The 18550-nt window shown below is 39.6% G+C and overlaps 1 protein-coding gene across 5 annotated transcripts in view; it reads left to right on the top strand.

The window, feature by feature from the left end:
- Window positions 1-18550, top strand: part of LOC149167138 (MATE efflux family protein) — a 327697-nt gene that overhangs the window by 110653 nt on the left and 198494 nt on the right. For 4 of the 5 annotated variants that reach the window (XR_016260910.1, XM_089432874.1, XM_089432877.1 and 1 more), the window contains exons 7-8: window positions 6230-6326; window positions 6664-6764. The exons of the other annotated variant lie outside the window; for it this stretch is intronic. Coding sequence is in view for 3 of the 4 variants with exons in the window: in XM_089432874.1 (XP_089289000.1) it covers window positions 6230-6326; window positions 6664-6764 (198 nt within the window). In the remaining variant the exon portion in view is untranslated. The remainder of the gene's footprint in view (window positions 1-6229; window positions 6327-6663; window positions 6765-18550) is intronic. 5 annotated transcript variants of the gene reach the window in all.

Genomic DNA, 18550 nt, shown 5'->3' with positions numbered 1-18550 from the left:
TTGGACCTATTGTAAAAGAAAAAGAAAAAGAAATTTTGGGGCAAAAACCCCTCTAGATGCCAAATCGGCCTACATGTCAAGTCAGCCTTGCCCCAATGGACATGTCTATTCTCACGCTAATGAATTGTATAAATAGAGGATAGATGGAGCTCATTTGGACACACACTTGGATGGATTTTTGGTCTGAAATATCACAGAGAAGGGAAGAGAAGAAGTAGAGGACGAAGTCTGGAAGAAAAGGATTTCTTCTTGGAGCTAGGGTTTGTGAAAGATTTGTCTTGGTATGCCTCTTGTTGCTGGTTTCTTGCTGATGAATCCGTTGAAAGGAAGGTCTGTCTTGGCATCTAAAGGTGGGAATTTCTGCGGTCATGGGTCTTGGATATGCCATTTGATCTAATTCTATAAGAAGAGATTTTTTGGGTTTTCCCCTTGGGGGGGTTTTTCCCTAGCTTGGAGCCTATATCTGGTGTACCATTGTCTTATGTGATCTTCATGCTTTATGGTAATTGCTTGTTGAAGGAAGAAAACATAATAATAAAAATGTTAACAGTCTCACAAGTAATTATCATGTTATGGAAATTTGATATTAAGTTAAAGCCTACTAATTTCCAACACTCATGAACTCCCTGTTCGAGCATATGGATCATGTGCTCTATGGTGAGCTCATGTCTCAGTTGGAGCCAGATGTTACCCTCCAAATTGGGTGACCCTATATGTGAAAACTTTTCTCCTATTCTTCGCATCTAGTCGGTCAACTGTGCAACCCTTGACAACCACCACTAGTTGATGACATGCCATTTTATCTCCACCACCTGCATTAATCATATACCTTCTCACCCATCTGACAAGAGCACATGGACGAAGGTGGGCTTTCAATCAAAAGGTACTTTATTCATTTTGTAATTAGGTGCTTATGCTTGTTTGTATTTGGGATTTGATATGGATTATGGGGTGACCTAGAAGAAGGAGGGGTTTTGATTGTGATTTTGTTCCTTCACTTTAAATGTGGGTTAATCTTTGATCCTAGTCCAGTGGGACCTCCCCTAATGGCCCAATGGGTATAGGAGGGGCACTACTCGGGAAGCCTTGATTGAGATAGCGTGTTCCATCTATCCCTATTCCATACTTACCACTTTCCATCTTACATTACAAGCCCATATTCCACCTCCATTCTTCGGGTTCAATTGACCATTGGTTCTCTGGGATTTGGCACCCATACATCCACATACCTAGGTAGGGCTCGAAACCTTGCCTTGGGAGATTGATGCAACTGAAAGAAAAGGAAAGAGCATATCACGACAACAAAGTAAAATAAAAGAATGTCAAAATGCAATAGATGGCCAGGACATACACATTAGCATGTGGGCAAAAGCCTAGCATGAGCTCTACCTCACTCATTATGGCCATCACCTAGTTCCTAAGCACATGTTGCTCCATTACATCATAAAAATGAACCCTTGCATGTCCCAACCTTGATGGGCAATGAGCTACCTCATCATTAAGGGGTAATACAACTACTATACATCATTCAAAGCAATCCCTAACCGTTGGAGCTACGAGCAATAATTCAAAGATAAATCAAGCAAAAGTAAATGCGCACAAGAGGGGTGGAAAAACAAAGGGGGTAATACAACTACTATACATCATTCAAAGCAATCCCTAACCCTTGGAGCTATGAGCAATAATTCAAAGAAAAATCAAGCAAAAGTAAACGCACACAAGAGGGGTGGAAAAACAAAGGCCGAGTTAGTAACTCATGCATCCATGATTGCCATCTCCTCACTTATACACATCCCCTATCATGCTGGTCTTTTTGACCATGGCACTTGGCCATGAAGTCTTCTCCACTCCATATCATCATAATTCACTAAAACATATCGATTGAAGGGTGGATTGAGGAAATGTTACTTCCCTTTAGGGGATGGAAGCACCTAATAAGATTGTCCTTTAGCCACTTCTACCTAGGGAGGAAACACCATTGCGAGTCCAAGGTGTTGAAGTTTCTAAGTCTAACAGTCAGAAACCCTACATGTACTCACTGGTTTATTTATTCCTACTTGTTCTGATTAATTAACAAGTTATTTACCATGTAAATACTTAAAATAAACACAAGTACATGCTCAACATATTACAGACCATCAACTGAAGGAAACAGAAACAAGCACACAAGTGACCCCGTTGTTTTTGGACTAATGTCCTCAGAAAAACCCAATGCGGGAAAACCGGTGTAGCCATCTGAGGGTTTGATTTATTAAGCAGTTTCAAAATACAATCTGGGTGCCAAATCCGGCTCACCCAACAGAGTAAAATCTCGGCAATAGTACCTCTCTACTCGGAAGCAGAAATTCTGGCTGAAACCCTGGATAAACACTCCGGTAGCTCCACAGCTCCAATTTGCCCCACGAAACCCCAGCGTCAGCCTCTTCTGCCCTCTGCGTGAACTTTCCCGGCTGTTCCCGGCGGTTTTGACTGCTGCTGATCCTCCCGCTGCTATCTCTGCCTCTCTGCTTCTGTAATCACTGCCCCTTAGCTGCAACTCTGATCACTCTCTCAACTTTCTCAGCAAACCCAGCCCTAGAAAGTCGAAATCTTGATCTCTTGGTGTGTTCTCCAAGTGACCCTCAAGCCTCCTCTTATACTTTTCTCGTTGACAGATCAACGACCAAGATTAAGTCCCTAATCAATGGTTAAGATTAGATCTGGCTTGATCCATGACTTTTGGACCATTCTAACACAGTTTTATATTAATTCACATTAATATTTTAACTTCCCTAAGTTTAGACTTAGGGACTCCATTAAAAATATTAATTATTTTAATATCTCTCAAACTGTTTAGAATCTACCCAAACCCTTTCTGGGTATTGGAGATCTCATGTGCCTTAGCCTCTCCACCAAATTTCGTGGCTAGAGTACATCCAATGCTACCCCAAATCAACACAAGGCCATAATTTTGGAAGGGAAGCCTTGTCTCAAGTATTAAATGGCCCTTTGTATTCAAACTAGGTTCACTTAGATGCAAAAATGGTTATTGACATTGTCCTTGAGGACTGGTTGCTTTCACTAGACTTTATGTTGTGATTGTTAGGTGGTTCAACTGTCAACAACCCATGACCTGGGCACCTTACCTATAGGTGCCCAAGCCCTAAAGAAGTATATTGGCACCCACAGGTGAAGCGTTGAGAGCCTTGGGTCTCCGAGCAATAGCAACACATCTTACCTACCCTTGGGAATCCCCTGCATCTAGAGGGTTTTGCCACTTTGCACTGCATTTGATGATTCTTCATGATGATACACCTGGATCCAGCATGGCCGTAGGCTGGCCTAATACCGTACAAGTGATGGCAATTGATTCAAGGCCCAAATGAGGATGGTCTCACCTTCTGAGACATGGGAGGGCTGGTAGCACTTTGAAAGCCCTCAACGTTGGAGCAGAGATGGACATTTTGAGACCCAAGAGACTACCTTTTGGTACTGCAAGTTGATTTTGGGAACCACAAAGGGATATTAATGGATATTTGAGGGCCAGCTCTCAAATAATGATTTTTAGAGGATTCTACACCACTTATCACTCAAAAGCCTCAACGCATGCCACATGAAGCTCATTTATTGGATGATGTCAGCTTTTTGAGGCCTCATGGCTCACATTTGTGGGCTCTCATTTAATTTATTGTCTAAACTAGATGGGTTGGATTTTAACCCAATGCATCGTTATGATTTTACTTGTCTTTTAGGGGCTTTTAGACTAAAAATTAAACTTGTCCTCCTCATATAAATAGTGGAGAGGATCTTTTCATTTGTCATCATCATCACTTGGACAATTTGACCTCTCTTAGGAGACTTTTGACCTTCTTTACTTGTGGAGAGATTTGATCTATGGAACGAATTTTGTATTGGAGCTATGCCTTTGTCTTTGGAGAATTTATCTTGGATCAACGATGTTTTATTCATGAATGTTATCTTGTAAGTGAGCCTTGTATTTGATAAATTGCTTTATGTCTAATGTATGGAATATATTGGTAATCTAGGGTTTTTCTATTGTGCCGTAATTTGTTGAAAATCAATTGCATAGAATCTAGATATCATTATTTCATGCATTAATCATTATATAACATGTGAATGGTATTCCTCTTGGTGAACTCATGTTGTAGCTCTTCCAAGTGCCTTTTATCAGTCACAAAGATAATAGTTTGGGTTTTAATGCTAGGGGATCAAAATATCCTTACTCCTTTGCAAGGATTAGCTGACCTTAAACATCCATAGATGCCATCCACCCAAGGATTAGGTAGTGGCTATCCTTTGTTGGTGAACAAGTCAATTTTTATCCATAAATTTTACTCTTTTCTCTCCCTTACCTGATTCAACCCTCTTAAGGCCAAGCGACTAGCTAGGGCCTAGTGCGAATTGACAAGGGGGAGGAATTTTGGGTCATGAAAAGTCTAAACATCGAGGGTTGAGTGGTTGCTTCAAAATCATTTTCCCTTGGTGGACATTCATTCCAATTTCATCAATAATTTCTCTTGCCCTAGGGCAAACCCTAGTTTGGTTATAGCTTCAACTTGGGGGCTTCTTGAGGGTTTCATGTGCCATAACCTTGTTGATATACATTGTGGGAAACCCTATCTTTGTATCTAGACCTTAGGTGATTCCAACTTTTAAAATATCATTCAAACCCTAGGTCTTGTGTTGCCCTCATTTGTCCTCTTTCAAGGAAAGCAAATTGCCTCCTCTTGGAGCCTTGTGCCTAAATTGTGTCTTTCCCTTGGAGGCCTCTTTGTCACCTTGCACCTTTAAGCTTAGAATACCTATTAGGTGACCAATATACATACCAAGACTCCTCGCATTGGTGAAACTCCATAAAGAGTAGGGGGTTTTGGCTATGGTGACAATGGGCCATGACCCTGTTGTTGTCACTTAGTCTAGCGCCTGCCTTGTAGGGTACCTCTCTCCAAGGCCTTCTAGATTTTTCGGCAACACTGCTGATAAATATTAGTATACTTTTCCCTCTGGATGCTTGGTTTCATTTTTGGGTGCTACTCTTGAACTTTTATCTAGGGGTGTTATCTTTTACCTTTGGTAAATTATGATTGTTTACTTTTCTTCACCTAATATAAGAGTCATGATGGATATGCTATAAAATGGCACCATATATTGTTTAACTAGGATCATTTGTGTTTGGGTTGCATGGATGATGTTAATGAATGGAAAATGGTGCTAGTCATATGTGTTTAGGTGGTAGGAAGGTAACAGGTATAAGATGGGCATTTTCATCCTCTTACTCAGAAGGACAACCAGTATGATAGATGTATCAGTAATTACCAATAAAGTTTAGTGGATTGCATGAGTGAAAATATTGCAAAAATATTGCCAACATTGTGATATATTACAAGTTTCCCAGGCTGGCAATAATTTCGCCATAAAAAATTGGGATTTTTTCAAATTTGAATATAATAATATATTGTGATCTTTTGAAAATATCATGATATATTGGGAGAAAAATATTGGTTGATTGAAGAGATTTTGTTCTTTTTTGGATTTTTTTGTTCACTTTGAAGAAAGAAAGTAGGGGATTGAGAACAATGGGGTTACTCATTGTTACAGTTGCCCATAAAAGGGATAGAGGGAGAGGGTTGCTTTAGATGTTTACAAAATTGGAAAAATGAATAATTTTTGTATGATTTTTGTTTTTTTGTTGATATTTTCCCCAATGTTACCGATAAGTTTCTTTGTGGATTCTCGGTGATATATTCACTGACGTGATATTTGCAACATTGGGCTGCATGGTTGCCAAGCACTTTGTTTCTATATAAATTTTTATATCATTAGTAAGTTGTGGCTGAATGATGTCAGGGAGACTGATCCATAAAACACAATATTGTCACGAATATTTTACTTGACCATGTACCTCTTAATCTTAGAATAGAAAAAATATCACTAGTTTGAACTTTGAATATACACAAATAATTGCAGATTCTACCAATAATGCTCCCAAAAGGCAATAAACTCTATGTTTGTTTTCTTTACGAGGCCGTCTAATTATAGTAGTATTTGCTGTTTTTGTCATTTTGATCTCCTACATCAAGGCTTCCCAGCTTGCTTACCTTCTGGTAATAATTCTATGGTTGCATATTCATCCATACTTTGATCAAATTTCTTGTTTATCTTTAGCTTTTTCAAATACATGACTGTATGTGACCTTTCAAGGTTTTCAACCTGTGATTTTGATAAGCAGGAGCTGGCAACATATTGAATGCACTGCTGTTTCCTATTTGCATGTTCACTCTTCGTTTTGGTGTTGGTGGAGCAGCTATTGCCACTGTTGCCTCTCAGTAAGTTATTAGTTGTACTTATTGAATGAAATAGACTGCTAATATCTACTTCCTTCTTGAAGCATTTTGTTACAATTATGATGTCTAGGGGCAGTGAGCCTAAGTAGCCCTCTGGATAGATAATACAGATGCTGCATTTGGCAAAAAAAAGTTCTCTGTTAGGAGTTTATTGGCAATCTTTTCATTATAACAAAGATGGAAATTCATTAACCTTATTATTTTTGTCATTATGTTCTTGAATAACATAATAGCCGTATCTGGACACTCGTTGAAAGTATGAGTTGGTCAATAACATTTTCTTATAAATTAACGAATTCACATGTTTATGATGATTCAGATACTTCATTGCATTTGTGATGTTATGGAACTTAAATAAACAAGTAATACTCCTACCTCCCAACCTGGAAGAACTTCGGTTTGATCGTTACTTGAAATCTGGTACGTGTTCTTGAGAAGGAATTTTCATGGTCCATCTCCCTTTACATTGGAGATTAGATTGGGTACTTAATTGCTTTTATGCTTCTCTGGAACTTGAATAATAGTAATAATCCTACCTCCTAAGCTGGAAGAACCGCAGTTTGATTATTATTTGTACATCTTGTAAGTATTTTTTTGGTTATGTTGAGCCTTCAACAGCACCCCTCCTTTCAATCTTATGATGTTTGTCAAGATATGCTTTGATTGATTTTACCACTTCGGTTATCTCTTGGAGTCTGGCCCAAAGCATGGAATGTTATTCCATCCATCTTTCTTTCCTTTCCTTTCAAAGAAATCACTAAGGCAAATCTTTGTGCTTTTATCAAAGATATTTTGAATTCATGCTTTAGCCAAAAACAATTTTGCAGGTTACATAATCTTTGTTGCTTTTTTTTTTTCTTTTTTCCTTTGAAAGAGTTTTCAGGCCTTTCTTGAAGTTTGCTTTTGGGCCCTTTCCGATGTTCACTTTTAGAAGTTTCCAAAAGACTTCAGGGGTTTTCAAAAGTCCCAACGTTCAAAAGACCTCGAAAGAGCTGTTAGAGTACTATAACTTTTGGCTTTTGAGGCCTTTTGTTGAGATTTTCAAGGTTATTTTAAAGAACAAATTATCAAAGGTATTGAACTAAGTCACCTGACACGGGGATTCGGGACACGTAGGATTCGAGATTCGTGGTGTTGGATTCGGACACGTTGACCCCCCGGAACAGGACACGTTATATATTATTTTATTAAATATATATATATATATATATATATATATATATATATATATATATATATATATATTTTTAAAATATACATATATACTAAAAATTAGATATTATCATATTTCTTACACAAATTTTAATTAATGATACAAATTTATTGATTTCAAACATAGATCTTCATCTATAGCTATTAGCATGCATAGTACATACAAAATTCAAATAAATGTCAGTGGTACTGGTCACATAAATGATAAATCTATTAAAAATTTAAATCATGATTCATAATTCATAACTGAAAGACAACTTACAACTACAAGATAGTAAGATAAACACACTGACAACTGTAGTTTTCTCATTAAGTCATCAAATCAAATGTGTTACATAGGTAGTGTTGGTGCAATGCCAATGGCAAATAGAAATAGAAAATATAAAACAACTACAGGTATACAAGCCTCAAGGCATCAATCAGCATCACTGTCCCCATCATCATGGTCCCCACTGCTCTCCTCTACATCCTCCTACTCCGTTGTATCCATAGTCGCCTCTGCATCTGCTGGTATGGAGGTTGACCCCTCTAAGTCATCAAATCTAACAGGGTCTAGCACTGGATCATTGAGATCCATGTTGGCCAATGTTAACTCAACAGTGGTGTCCAGACCCATATCATCAGGAACAGTGTTACTTGGGAGCGGGAGCGAAAGCGGGGAGCGGGAGCGAAAACGAGAGCGGGAGCGACATATTCAGAAGCTCTTGGTTTGGTGCTCTTGATTAAATACGAGTTCCATACCCTAATACATGACAAAATTCAATGGAAACATTGCAATCCCCCAATCCTAAAATCCTGAAAAACTGATAAGTCTGCTGGATTTTGAATGAAATCTAAAATTCTACTTTCTCCATATGAAATCCAATGAGGCCGGAACCACTCTCAAACATCCTGAGTCATTTCATGGTAATGTTAAAAATTTAAGTAAAAGTGAAAATGAAGATTAAGGAGAATTTCACTTTTACTTAAAATTTAACATTACCATGAATAGCATATCAATACTAGGGCCTAGACTTGATCATGAAGCTGCCAAAATGCTTTACTCCTTGCTCCAACAGCACAAATCACTTGCCAAATGACAATTTTAATGAGCAAACATGCCCTTTTCATTCTCACGCTGAGCTTAGCGAGTCTTGGAAACAGGACACGTGTCCTAAAATCGCGACATGCTTTCGAAAATTGCGACACGCCCTCGGACACGACGTGTCCTGTGATTTGGACACGAATCCGGACCGAATCGTGTCGGATTCGCCGGATTCGGGATTCGCAGGGGGTTTAGGACGAATCTGGTGACTTAGGTATTGAAAGTGTTTCAGCCTCTGGGCATTTGCTAATTTCAAACTTTGTTTTTTCCTTGAATGGTGTTGGGATGTGTTGATGATTATAGTTGGACAGGTGCTTCTGCATAGGCTAGGTGTCAAGCGTGCAGAAGTTGTCCAAAGCCTCTCTAGGTACTTGCTTGAAGTTGATTTATTAAGTGACTTTTATGATTCTTTCCTAAGTCTGGCTCAGGAAAAACACATTGATTAATTAATTAATTAATGTTTGCTATTCGGCTAAGGTTTTCTAAAGAAAAGTGAATTATTCACTTTAGTGAACTAGATTTAATCTCTATTATGAATCTCAAGTGATGCTTAGGATTTAATTCTAGTCAACCATCACTTAGGAGATGAGGGTTAGGGATCTAGCTCAAGGAGAAATTATAAAAGAAAGCCTAAAGAGAGGAGGAAGACACATTGAACATTAAGAAAGTAGTTTCCGTAAGTGGAGAGTTAGGGGTTCAAGGCTAAGGAGAAGGAAACGTTATAGTAGGAAATTCTAGAGGAAAGCTTGTGGAGGGTCGAGTTATCAAGCACCGATTTGCAGAGGTTGAAGTTCACCTTGAGTCTTTGTGTAGGGAGGCAATACAAGTCTTAGCTTAGGTGAGTTCAATTGAATGGATCAATGCGCATGCCGTATGGGGAGAGAGGAAGGCTGAGTTGGAGATTGGGGTTTCAGTGAGCTGAATTTACCTAGGGGCTAAGTTTTCCACGGGTTGAGGTTTTTTGTAGGGGTCCGAAATTGCCAGGTTCCAATTACTGTATAAATTTTGTATCTCTCTATGGGCCATTTTCCCTATAACCCTATAAGGGAGCCCTTATTTTTTTTTAGTAATAGAAGTGAAGGGAAAATTGGAGGGTTTGAAATTTTTGTTGTGTGATTGATTTTCTACTTGTTCTTCTACCACATTTTTGTTGTTAAAATGCTAGTGTATTTTTTTATTCAACAATTCAAAAACTTAATTTTATGGATTAAATAATTTCTAGGTAAAAAATATTGTTGGGAATATTAAATCAGATTTCGTATTAGGGAATTTAACATGGTGTTATAGCTCTAAACTCTGAGAAGTGGAAGATCGATTTATCATGGGTCTACAATAGAATAATTTCCAACAATAATATTTGTTTGGGTTGAGTATTTGATTTGGAGGTTGGAAGGATAAATGCAACTGGGTTGAGATTTGAAGATTGGTTGGAGGGTGCATCCAATCACTGTTGTTGGAAGGAGAGGATATTATTGGTGTCGATGGAGAATGGGATTTAAGAGTTTGCAGATCAACAAATCACCCCTCCTATTGATCCTTCCCTATTGGCCATCCATAACCAAAAGGATGTGAAAACCAGAAGGATTATTCCAGATGCAAGGAAGGATCATGTGATCCCTTAGCATTCCGAAAAGGACATTGCTAGGGACATGTGGGAGGCTCGGACAAAATTATATCAGAGTGATAAACGAAATAGGAAAATGGTGCGAGGGGAGAAACTTAGGGGCACCAAAATGTTCAGATCAGATACCATTGTATCTTATCTCACTAGGATCTCACAAGATCATGATGAGTTGGCTATTAGTTGGGGAGGCCATGCTAGATCGAGAATTGGTGAGGATGACATTGAATGGCTTCGCTAAACCATGGTCTCTCTTCGTCAAAGGCATTGTGGCACGTGAGAACCTAGTTGATTGAGAGAGATTGTGGGATGATTTCTTCCTAGAGGAGATTCGATAGGAATCTATACACGGTGGCCAACACAAGGGTGATGATGAGAACCTTGCCCATGCTAGTCAAGCAAGGAAGGGCAACGGGAAGGCCAAGAAGAATTTTGGAGGAGAGACTACCTTAGGAGCTAGAAAGAAGAAAGACATGACCAAGTTAAAATGCTTTGCATGTCATAAATTTTGTCATTATGCAGGTCAATGTTCGAACAAGAAGAAGGGCAAGGGGAAGGCACAATGTTGATTTGGGGTAGCATCGGATGTGCTCTAGCCATGAAAATTAGTGGAGAGGCTAAAGCACATGAGATCTCCAAGACCTAGAAATGGTTTGGGCAAATTCTAACCAGTTTGGGATATATTAAAATAATTAATATTTTTAATGGAGTTCCTAAGTCTAAACTTAGGAAAAATAAAATATTAATGGGTATTAATATAAAACTGGGTTAGAATGGTCCAAAAGTCATGGATCAAGCCAAATCTAATCTTAGCCATTGATTAGAGATTTAATCTCGGTCGTTGATAGACCAATGAGAAAAGTATAAGAGGAGGCTTGAGGGTCAGTTGGAGAACACACCAAGAGAGATCAAGAATTCGATTTTCTGGGGCAGGGTTTGCTGAGGAAATCGACTGAGTTATTTGAGTTGCAGCTGAGGGGAAGTGAATACATAGCAAAGAGGCAGAGTTAGTACCAGGAGGATCAACGCAGAGCCAGGAGAGGTTGACGCAGAGCCGGGAGAGGTTGACGCAGAGGCTCCAGAAGCTGACGTAGAGCCCAGAGAGGCTGACGCAGGGCCAGAGAGGCTGACGCAGGGTCTAGAGGTAGCGCTGGGAGAATTTTGTGGGACAGACTAAGAGCTGGAGAACTGGATAGGGTGACGCAATCTTTATCAGAGTGACGCAGAGCAATAGAAGCTGCATTGTTGCTGTGGGATCGTTCATCCGATGATTTAGCTAGAATATTTGTCTCCGACTGAGAGGTACTACTGCCGAGGGCATTCTCTGTTGGGTGAGCCATTTCTGGCACCCAAGTTGTATTCTGAAACTACATAATAATAAAACCCTCTGAATAGCTGCGTCAGTTTTCCCGCATTGGGTTTTTCTAGGGACATTAGTCCAAAAACAACGATGTCACTTGTGTTCTTGTTTACTTTCAGTTGATTTGTATGTGTTGATACCGTACTTGTATTTATTTTCAGTATTTACATGGTAAATAACTTGTTAAGTAATTGAACAAGTAGGAAGAAATAAATCAGATAGTACAGGAAGAATTTCTACCGAGTTAAACTTAGAAATTCCAACACATAAGTTTTAGCTTTTGTAGATTCACAGTTTAGTTGGTTTACCACCAAGTTTGAGGAGTTCTCATTGTTGTCTTGTCTTTCTGGCACCATATCCAAGGATGCATGGTTCGTGGACAGTGGTGCTTCCTGTCATAGGATGTGATCACGAGAGTTGTTCACCAGTATTTAAGAGGGAGATTCAAATCTACATGTGGAACTTCGCAATAATGCCAAGGGTGCAGTACAGGGGGTTAGGTCTATTCAATTTCAGCTAGAGTCAGGAGGACCTTTGGAGGTGACATATGTGCTTTATGTTTTTGGGCCAACGAAGAACTTTCTAGTAGTCTCAACCATGGAGGGCAAGGAATAGGAGGTGTATTTCTGAGATGGACAAATACTCGTCAGGCCGAGAACTTCCAGTGCAGGTTCAGGGCATGTAATTGGGAGGAGAGAGGGTAACTTGTACATGTTGAAGGCTTAGCTTGTACATGCCCCAGTTCATGATAGTGATAGTTTGTGTAAGTTTTGGCGCAAGATGATGGGTTGCTTGCACCACTAAGATTTACTAATATCGAGGCAGATTGTCACTGATTTTCTAGAGTTTAGTGTAGAGCAGCAAGGTGTGTGCAAGGGATTTACACTTGGTAGGTATGCCAAGACTAATTTCCCTAGTAGTGACAACAGGTCCAAGGGAATATTTGATTTGGTGCATTCAGATGTGTGTGGTCCTATGTTAGTGGCATCTTTGAGTGGTTACAATTACTATGTGACATTCAATGATGATTTTTGTAGGACGTGGATCTACTTCATGAAGGCCAAGGATGAGGTCTATAGTATGTTTTGGAAGTTTAAAACTCTCATGGAGAACTAGACATGAATTCAAAGGTCAGACAATAGGTTGAGTATGCTTCCAATGACTTCAAGAATTTCTGCAAGGAGGCAGGAATCAAGGAGCTGGTGGTACCTTACAACCCACAACATAATGTGGTTATAGAGAGGAAGAATAGGGTCGTCATTGGAGGTGCCAAGACAACGATCCATGATCAGGATCTACCCATGTTTCTTTGTGTAGAGGCATGCAACACGACAGTGTATATTCATAATAGGAGTCCCCATAAGGTCTTGGAAGACAAGACTCCCAAGGTGGCATTCATAGTTTTGAAATTGGAGGTTTGAAATTTTCGCATCTTTAGGTGTTCAGTATATATTCATGTACCTTCAGAGAAGAGGATGAAGCTTCAACCCTCAACACAAAAGGGCACCTTTCTGGGGTATAGTGGGACTTCAAAGGCATATAGGGTGTACATTCCATTGTAGGGGAAGACTGTGGTGAGCAGGGATGTCAGGTTTGAGGGGAGCTGAGCCTTTAGGAAGTCACATGAACCCCTTCTAGTAATGGTAGAGGATAAGGCACAAGAGGCTTTGAAGATTGAGGAGAGACCCACACCACCAGTAGTAGGGACCCAGTCTTAAGATCAGGTTGAGTTAGAAGCTCCAACTATAGTCCTTGGAAGGAAAGGATCAGGATGGCCTTGTTGGTGAACAAGATTTGGGAGTTTGCTAACAAGGAGATTGAAAAATCAACAGATCTCAAGGAGTTGGGAGTATATGAAGAGTTGGATGTGAAGGCTAAGCTCATGATCCTAGATGGTGTCAAGGATCACTTGATGTGGAAGGCTCTTTAGGACTTTTTCCAGAATAAGAATGAAAACCGATTGTTGGTAATGAGAGAGAAGCTGAAGAACACCAAGATGTTGGATGGCGAAGGTGTGTCTTCGTATCTGACGAGGATTTCTCAAGTTCATGATGAGCTAATTGCCGTTGGAGATAACATTCCAAATTTATTCACAGAGGAATGGAAGCCATTTATCAAAGGAATTATCGCTTGCGATAAGCTGCCAGATTGGAATATGTTATGGGATGACTTCATCTAAGAGGAACTGTGGAACGAGGATCTTCGATAGAAGAAGTCTAATGAAGAGAACATGGCTCTTGCAGGAAAGATGAAGGGCAAAGCGAAGAGGGACTTAAGCAAGGTAAAATGTTGCACATGTGGCGAGCATGGTCATTATGCGAGTAAGTTTCCACGTCGAAAGAAGGGAGATAATGAGAAGAAGGAGATAACAATTGCTGCTACATCTTCAACTGAGTTAGATGACTTCTCAAGAAGATTCGAGGAAGACTTTGCTTTGGTTTATCATTTCTTCGAGGGTACCATTGATGAGGGTGCATGGTTCATTGATAACAGAGCATCGAAGCATATGACAGGATCACGAGAAGTTTTTTGAGACTATAACTGAATGGGACTCGAAATTGCACGTGAAGGTTGGCGACAAGAGTCAAAACACTGTCAGAGGGTCAGGTGTTGTGCCATTTAGGATGGAGTTAGGTGTTGCTATGAGTTCAAGATGTACTGTGGGTACCAAAGCTCATGTATAGCATGTTGTTTGTCTCAGTGATCAAGGTTTGAGGTTTGAGGTGATATTCTGAGATGGGAAAGAGATACTCAGGCCCAAAGGCTTTAACTGTGTTGGAGCAATCATTGGAGTCATGGAGAGTGGTCTATATCAGCTAACGGGAAAACCTATAGATCAAAGGAAGAAGTAGGTTCTTGAGACTCAGGAGGAGTCATGTTCGAGTGGGAGTTTGTGGGTTTAGAGGTAGAATTCACGACCCAAAAAGAGCACATGGTTAGTGGGGAGTCAAGAGACTTCTATAGCTAGCAAGAAGGAACTGTGGAATGGTCTGAAGGCCTATCATGAGAAGTAGAAGCGAGAGGCTTTTGGTGGTAGGGACACTACCGAGGATAGTGTTGTTCATTCTACAGGGTGTGCTGTAGTGGTGGCGACAAAAATTGGGCTAGTGTTGCTAATGAGTTACTTCCGAGTAGTGGAAGTAACTCCCTTGTTAAGAGGGAGTGTTGAAATTGTAGCTTGGGAGGTACTCCCACAACCCTTGGGGTACTAGGTTGTGTGGAGTTGACCCACAAAAATGAACCTTTGTGGGTAATGGACCCAAGCGGTTGGCTTTGGACACAAGTTGGTGGGCTTAAGTCCCAAAGTTTATTATTTTTTATTCTAATTATTGAAAGAGGACACCTTGAGTGAAGTCAAGAGCCCCTAAGTCAATAATTGGACAGGTATAAATGAAGGAGGCCTAGGTGAGGTCTCAACACACAATTGTAGTCATCATTTGTTAATAAAAGCAAGCCGCAAACACACAAGAAGGCCGAGTTGGAGTAGATCTGAGAACGACGAGTTTTTTTTGTAAGTCTAAATAGACCGAGCTAAGGAGGATTGGATGAGTTATCTCTGTTTTGGTCTGAGCAAGCCCGAGTTTGAAGGGGGCCTATTGAGAATTTGTTTTGCCTAGAAAGGGAGGGCTGAAGCCCTATGAAGGAGGTTGAGACCTCTGTCTAAGCTACAACAGGCCGAAAGGGCCTCAATCCTATTTAGAAGATGGCTGAAAGGGCCTTAGGTTGGCACAATAAGGCTAAAAGGCCTCAAAACTAGGCAGAACCTATTGTGTAGAGCCGAGACCCCTGATTTATCTTGAACGGGATGGAACGAAGATTGGGATAGAGATATATTAGGCTTATGTTCTGTGTTGGTTTGTTGCTGATGTTGTCCTAAAGTCTATTCATGAATGCTGGAGTGGACTGTGTTGTTTGAGGGCTAATGTACAGTGAATTACAAGGCTAATTAACTGTGAGTAGCAAACCTTCTTTTGGGCTATGAATGCAAGATATTTGTGTTGATTTTCTTAGTGCAATTAGGGTTAGTACAATATTTCTGAAATTTTGATAATTACTTTTGATGTAGATCTTCTTTTAACTTATTCCAATATATCATTCAACAATTATACTTCAAAAATTCAACCATAAAGAACAATATAACAGTAGAGATCACAACACACAAAAGAAGACAATATTTAACCTAGGAAAACCCACCAAAGCGGAAAAACCCAACGACCTTTTTCAATAGAGAAATTCTTGTTCAATGAGAGATATACCTAGACCTATGGTCAAACATGGTCTTTTCCTCCAAGTCAAGTCACACAATCTAATCCAACAATTCAATCTGCCTATCTGACCCAGAATTTCGGCTCTCTTGTAATTGCCAGTTGCCCCAAAAACTTCGTTCCTGCAATAGTTGCCCCAGTTACCCAGAAATTTTGCCCCCCTGCAACAATTGCCATAGAAAAATGCAAACCACAGAGAGAATATCCAATCCACATGTGCGAGTTGTAGGAGAGAAGAGAGAGAGAGAGAGAGAGAGAGAGAGAGTTCGTCCTTCTATTCATCCGTCTTGTCTTTCGCTGCTTGCCCATAAACTGTCTTATGTGGGAGAATGCGAATGCCCAAGTAGAGGAGGTCGAGTTGCCTTTATATAGTAGTATTTCTTGGGTGAATGGACATGTCTCTTTGCCAGGGCCTACTTGACTTGGAGGGAAGCCGACTTGTCACTTTTGGCGCCAAAATTTACATTTCAAAAATTCAAATTTTCATCTTTAAAATGTTGCAATGGGACATTGACTCAAAATGATTTTTCTTTAACTCAAGCTTTTATAAATATGATTTACAATGATAAAATACAAGTACATCAAGTGAACAAATATACATTATGAATACTGACCATAGTTTCAAATTCAACACTCCCTCTTAACTAGGGAGGTATTCATATTCACTGTCATAGGCATTCTCAAATTGAAAAATTTCTCTAAAGAAAAAGGTTACCGATTATCGACATCATCATCCATCATTAGCATCCTCTAGTGGCCATATTCAGGGTAGTACAAAGCTGTTAAAATTGGCAACTAGAGCCAAACTCCATGTGGGTCATCTTATTTATGGCAGCTGATATTTTTCCTTGATTCCTCGTCGAGAGGTGTAGGATTGATCTAACGATTATCCGATTCCGACAAGTATTTATGGAGATATGAATTTATTTGTATTTACTTGACAAATTGTCAAGGTCGGCCAACAGCTAAATGTGTGGCACACATGCCCAGCGTATCATATAAGTACAAGTGAGGTTGAGTCATTATTTCATCATCTCATCTCACTCATTCTTCTCTCTTTCTCCTTAGCATTGGGTTAACAAGGAGCAGCCAACGTGGGAGAAGAAGGACGTAGAAAGGAGGCAAGGAAGACACAGTTTTGGAAGGTAGGTCATCTCTTTGACCAGCATTGAGTAGCGTGGGCAATTCAGGGCTGCGGTTTTGGTGTGGCTGCCTCTCCTAGGCAGGCCACAAATTCTGCCACAAAAACCGAGGCATTTTGACCTACGGTTTGACCAGGGTTGATTGCCCTAGTTTGGGGTAGCAGGGTGATTACAGTTGGCTACTGTTTGACTGTGTTTTTGGGGCTGTTTGAGGGCTGCTTCTTGCTGTTGGAAGACTAGATGACTGGGAAATTGATCAAATATATTGAAGGTCAATTTCACGTTGTTTGACCAGATTTGACTTTGCTGGTTAGGGTTTACTACTGCTGTCATAAAATTACAGAATTCTGAATTTGTACTATTTCTCTGTGCTGAACTATTGAAGATTAAATAAAAATTGATCAAAGGGTTTCCCCGCATTGGAGTTTGTCCCTGGCTAGCCGCCACATCTTGTGTCTCTTGTCTTGGCTTGTTTTTTGTTGATCTAATAATGTTCTATCAACATTTTACTTTATGTTTATGTGATTGCTAAATAGTGGCTAATAAGAAGAAATCGAAGTAAACTGTGCTAAGCATAGAACATACCATAAATTAATTTTCATTTTTAAAATGTTGCAATGGGACATTGACTCAAAATAAATTTTCTTTAACTCAAGCTTTTATAAATATGCTTTACAATGATAAAATACAAGTACATCAAGTGAACAAATATACATCATGAATACTGACCATAGTTACAAATTCAACACTCCCTCTTAACTAGGGAGGTATTCATATTCACTGTCATAGGCGTTCTCAAATTGACAAATTTCTCTAAAGAAAAAGGTTACCCATTATCGACATCATCATCCATCATTAGCATCCTCTAGTGGCCATATCCAGGCAGTACAAAGCTGTTAAAATTGGCAACTAGGGCAAACTCCATGTGGGTCATCTTATTTATGGAAGCTGATATTTTTCCTTGATTCCTCTCGTTGAGAGGTGTAGGATTGATCTAACGATCATTTGATTTCGACAAGTATTTATGGAGATATGAATTTATTTGTATTTACTTGACAAATTGTCAAGGTTGGCCAACAGCTAAATGTGTGGCACACATGCCCAACATATCATATAAGTATATGTGAGGTTGAGTCATTATTTCATCATCTCATCTCACTCATTCCTCTCTCTCTCTCTCCTTAGCATTGGTTTAACAAGGAGCAACCAACTATTGAAGTTTCTAAGTTTACTTAGTTAGAAACCGTCCATGCACTTTATCTGATTTATTCCTACCTACTTGTTATTTTCCTTAACAAGTTATTTACAATGTAAATACTAAAAATAAACACTAGTGCATGCTCAACATATTACAAATCAACAAATAAAAGAAACAAGAACAACACACCACATGACACCATTATTCTTGGACTAATGTCCCCCGAAAAACCCAATGTGGGAAAATCGGTGCAACTATTTGAGGGTTTTGTTGTTAAGCAATATCAGAGTACAATCTGGATGCCAAAACTGGCCTACCCAACAA

The sequence above is a fragment of the Pinus tabuliformis genome, chromosome 5_1, assembly GCF_031772625.1.
Source record: "Pinus tabuliformis cultivar Carrire ecotype Pingquan chromosome 5_1, CPIR1, whole genome shotgun sequence".
In the NCBI taxonomy this organism is placed as follows: Eukaryota; Viridiplantae; Streptophyta; class Pinopsida; order Pinales; family Pinaceae; genus Pinus; species Pinus tabuliformis.
The sequence above is the reverse complement of the archived record's forward strand: the minus strand, read 5'-3'. Positions and strand labels throughout refer to the sequence as shown.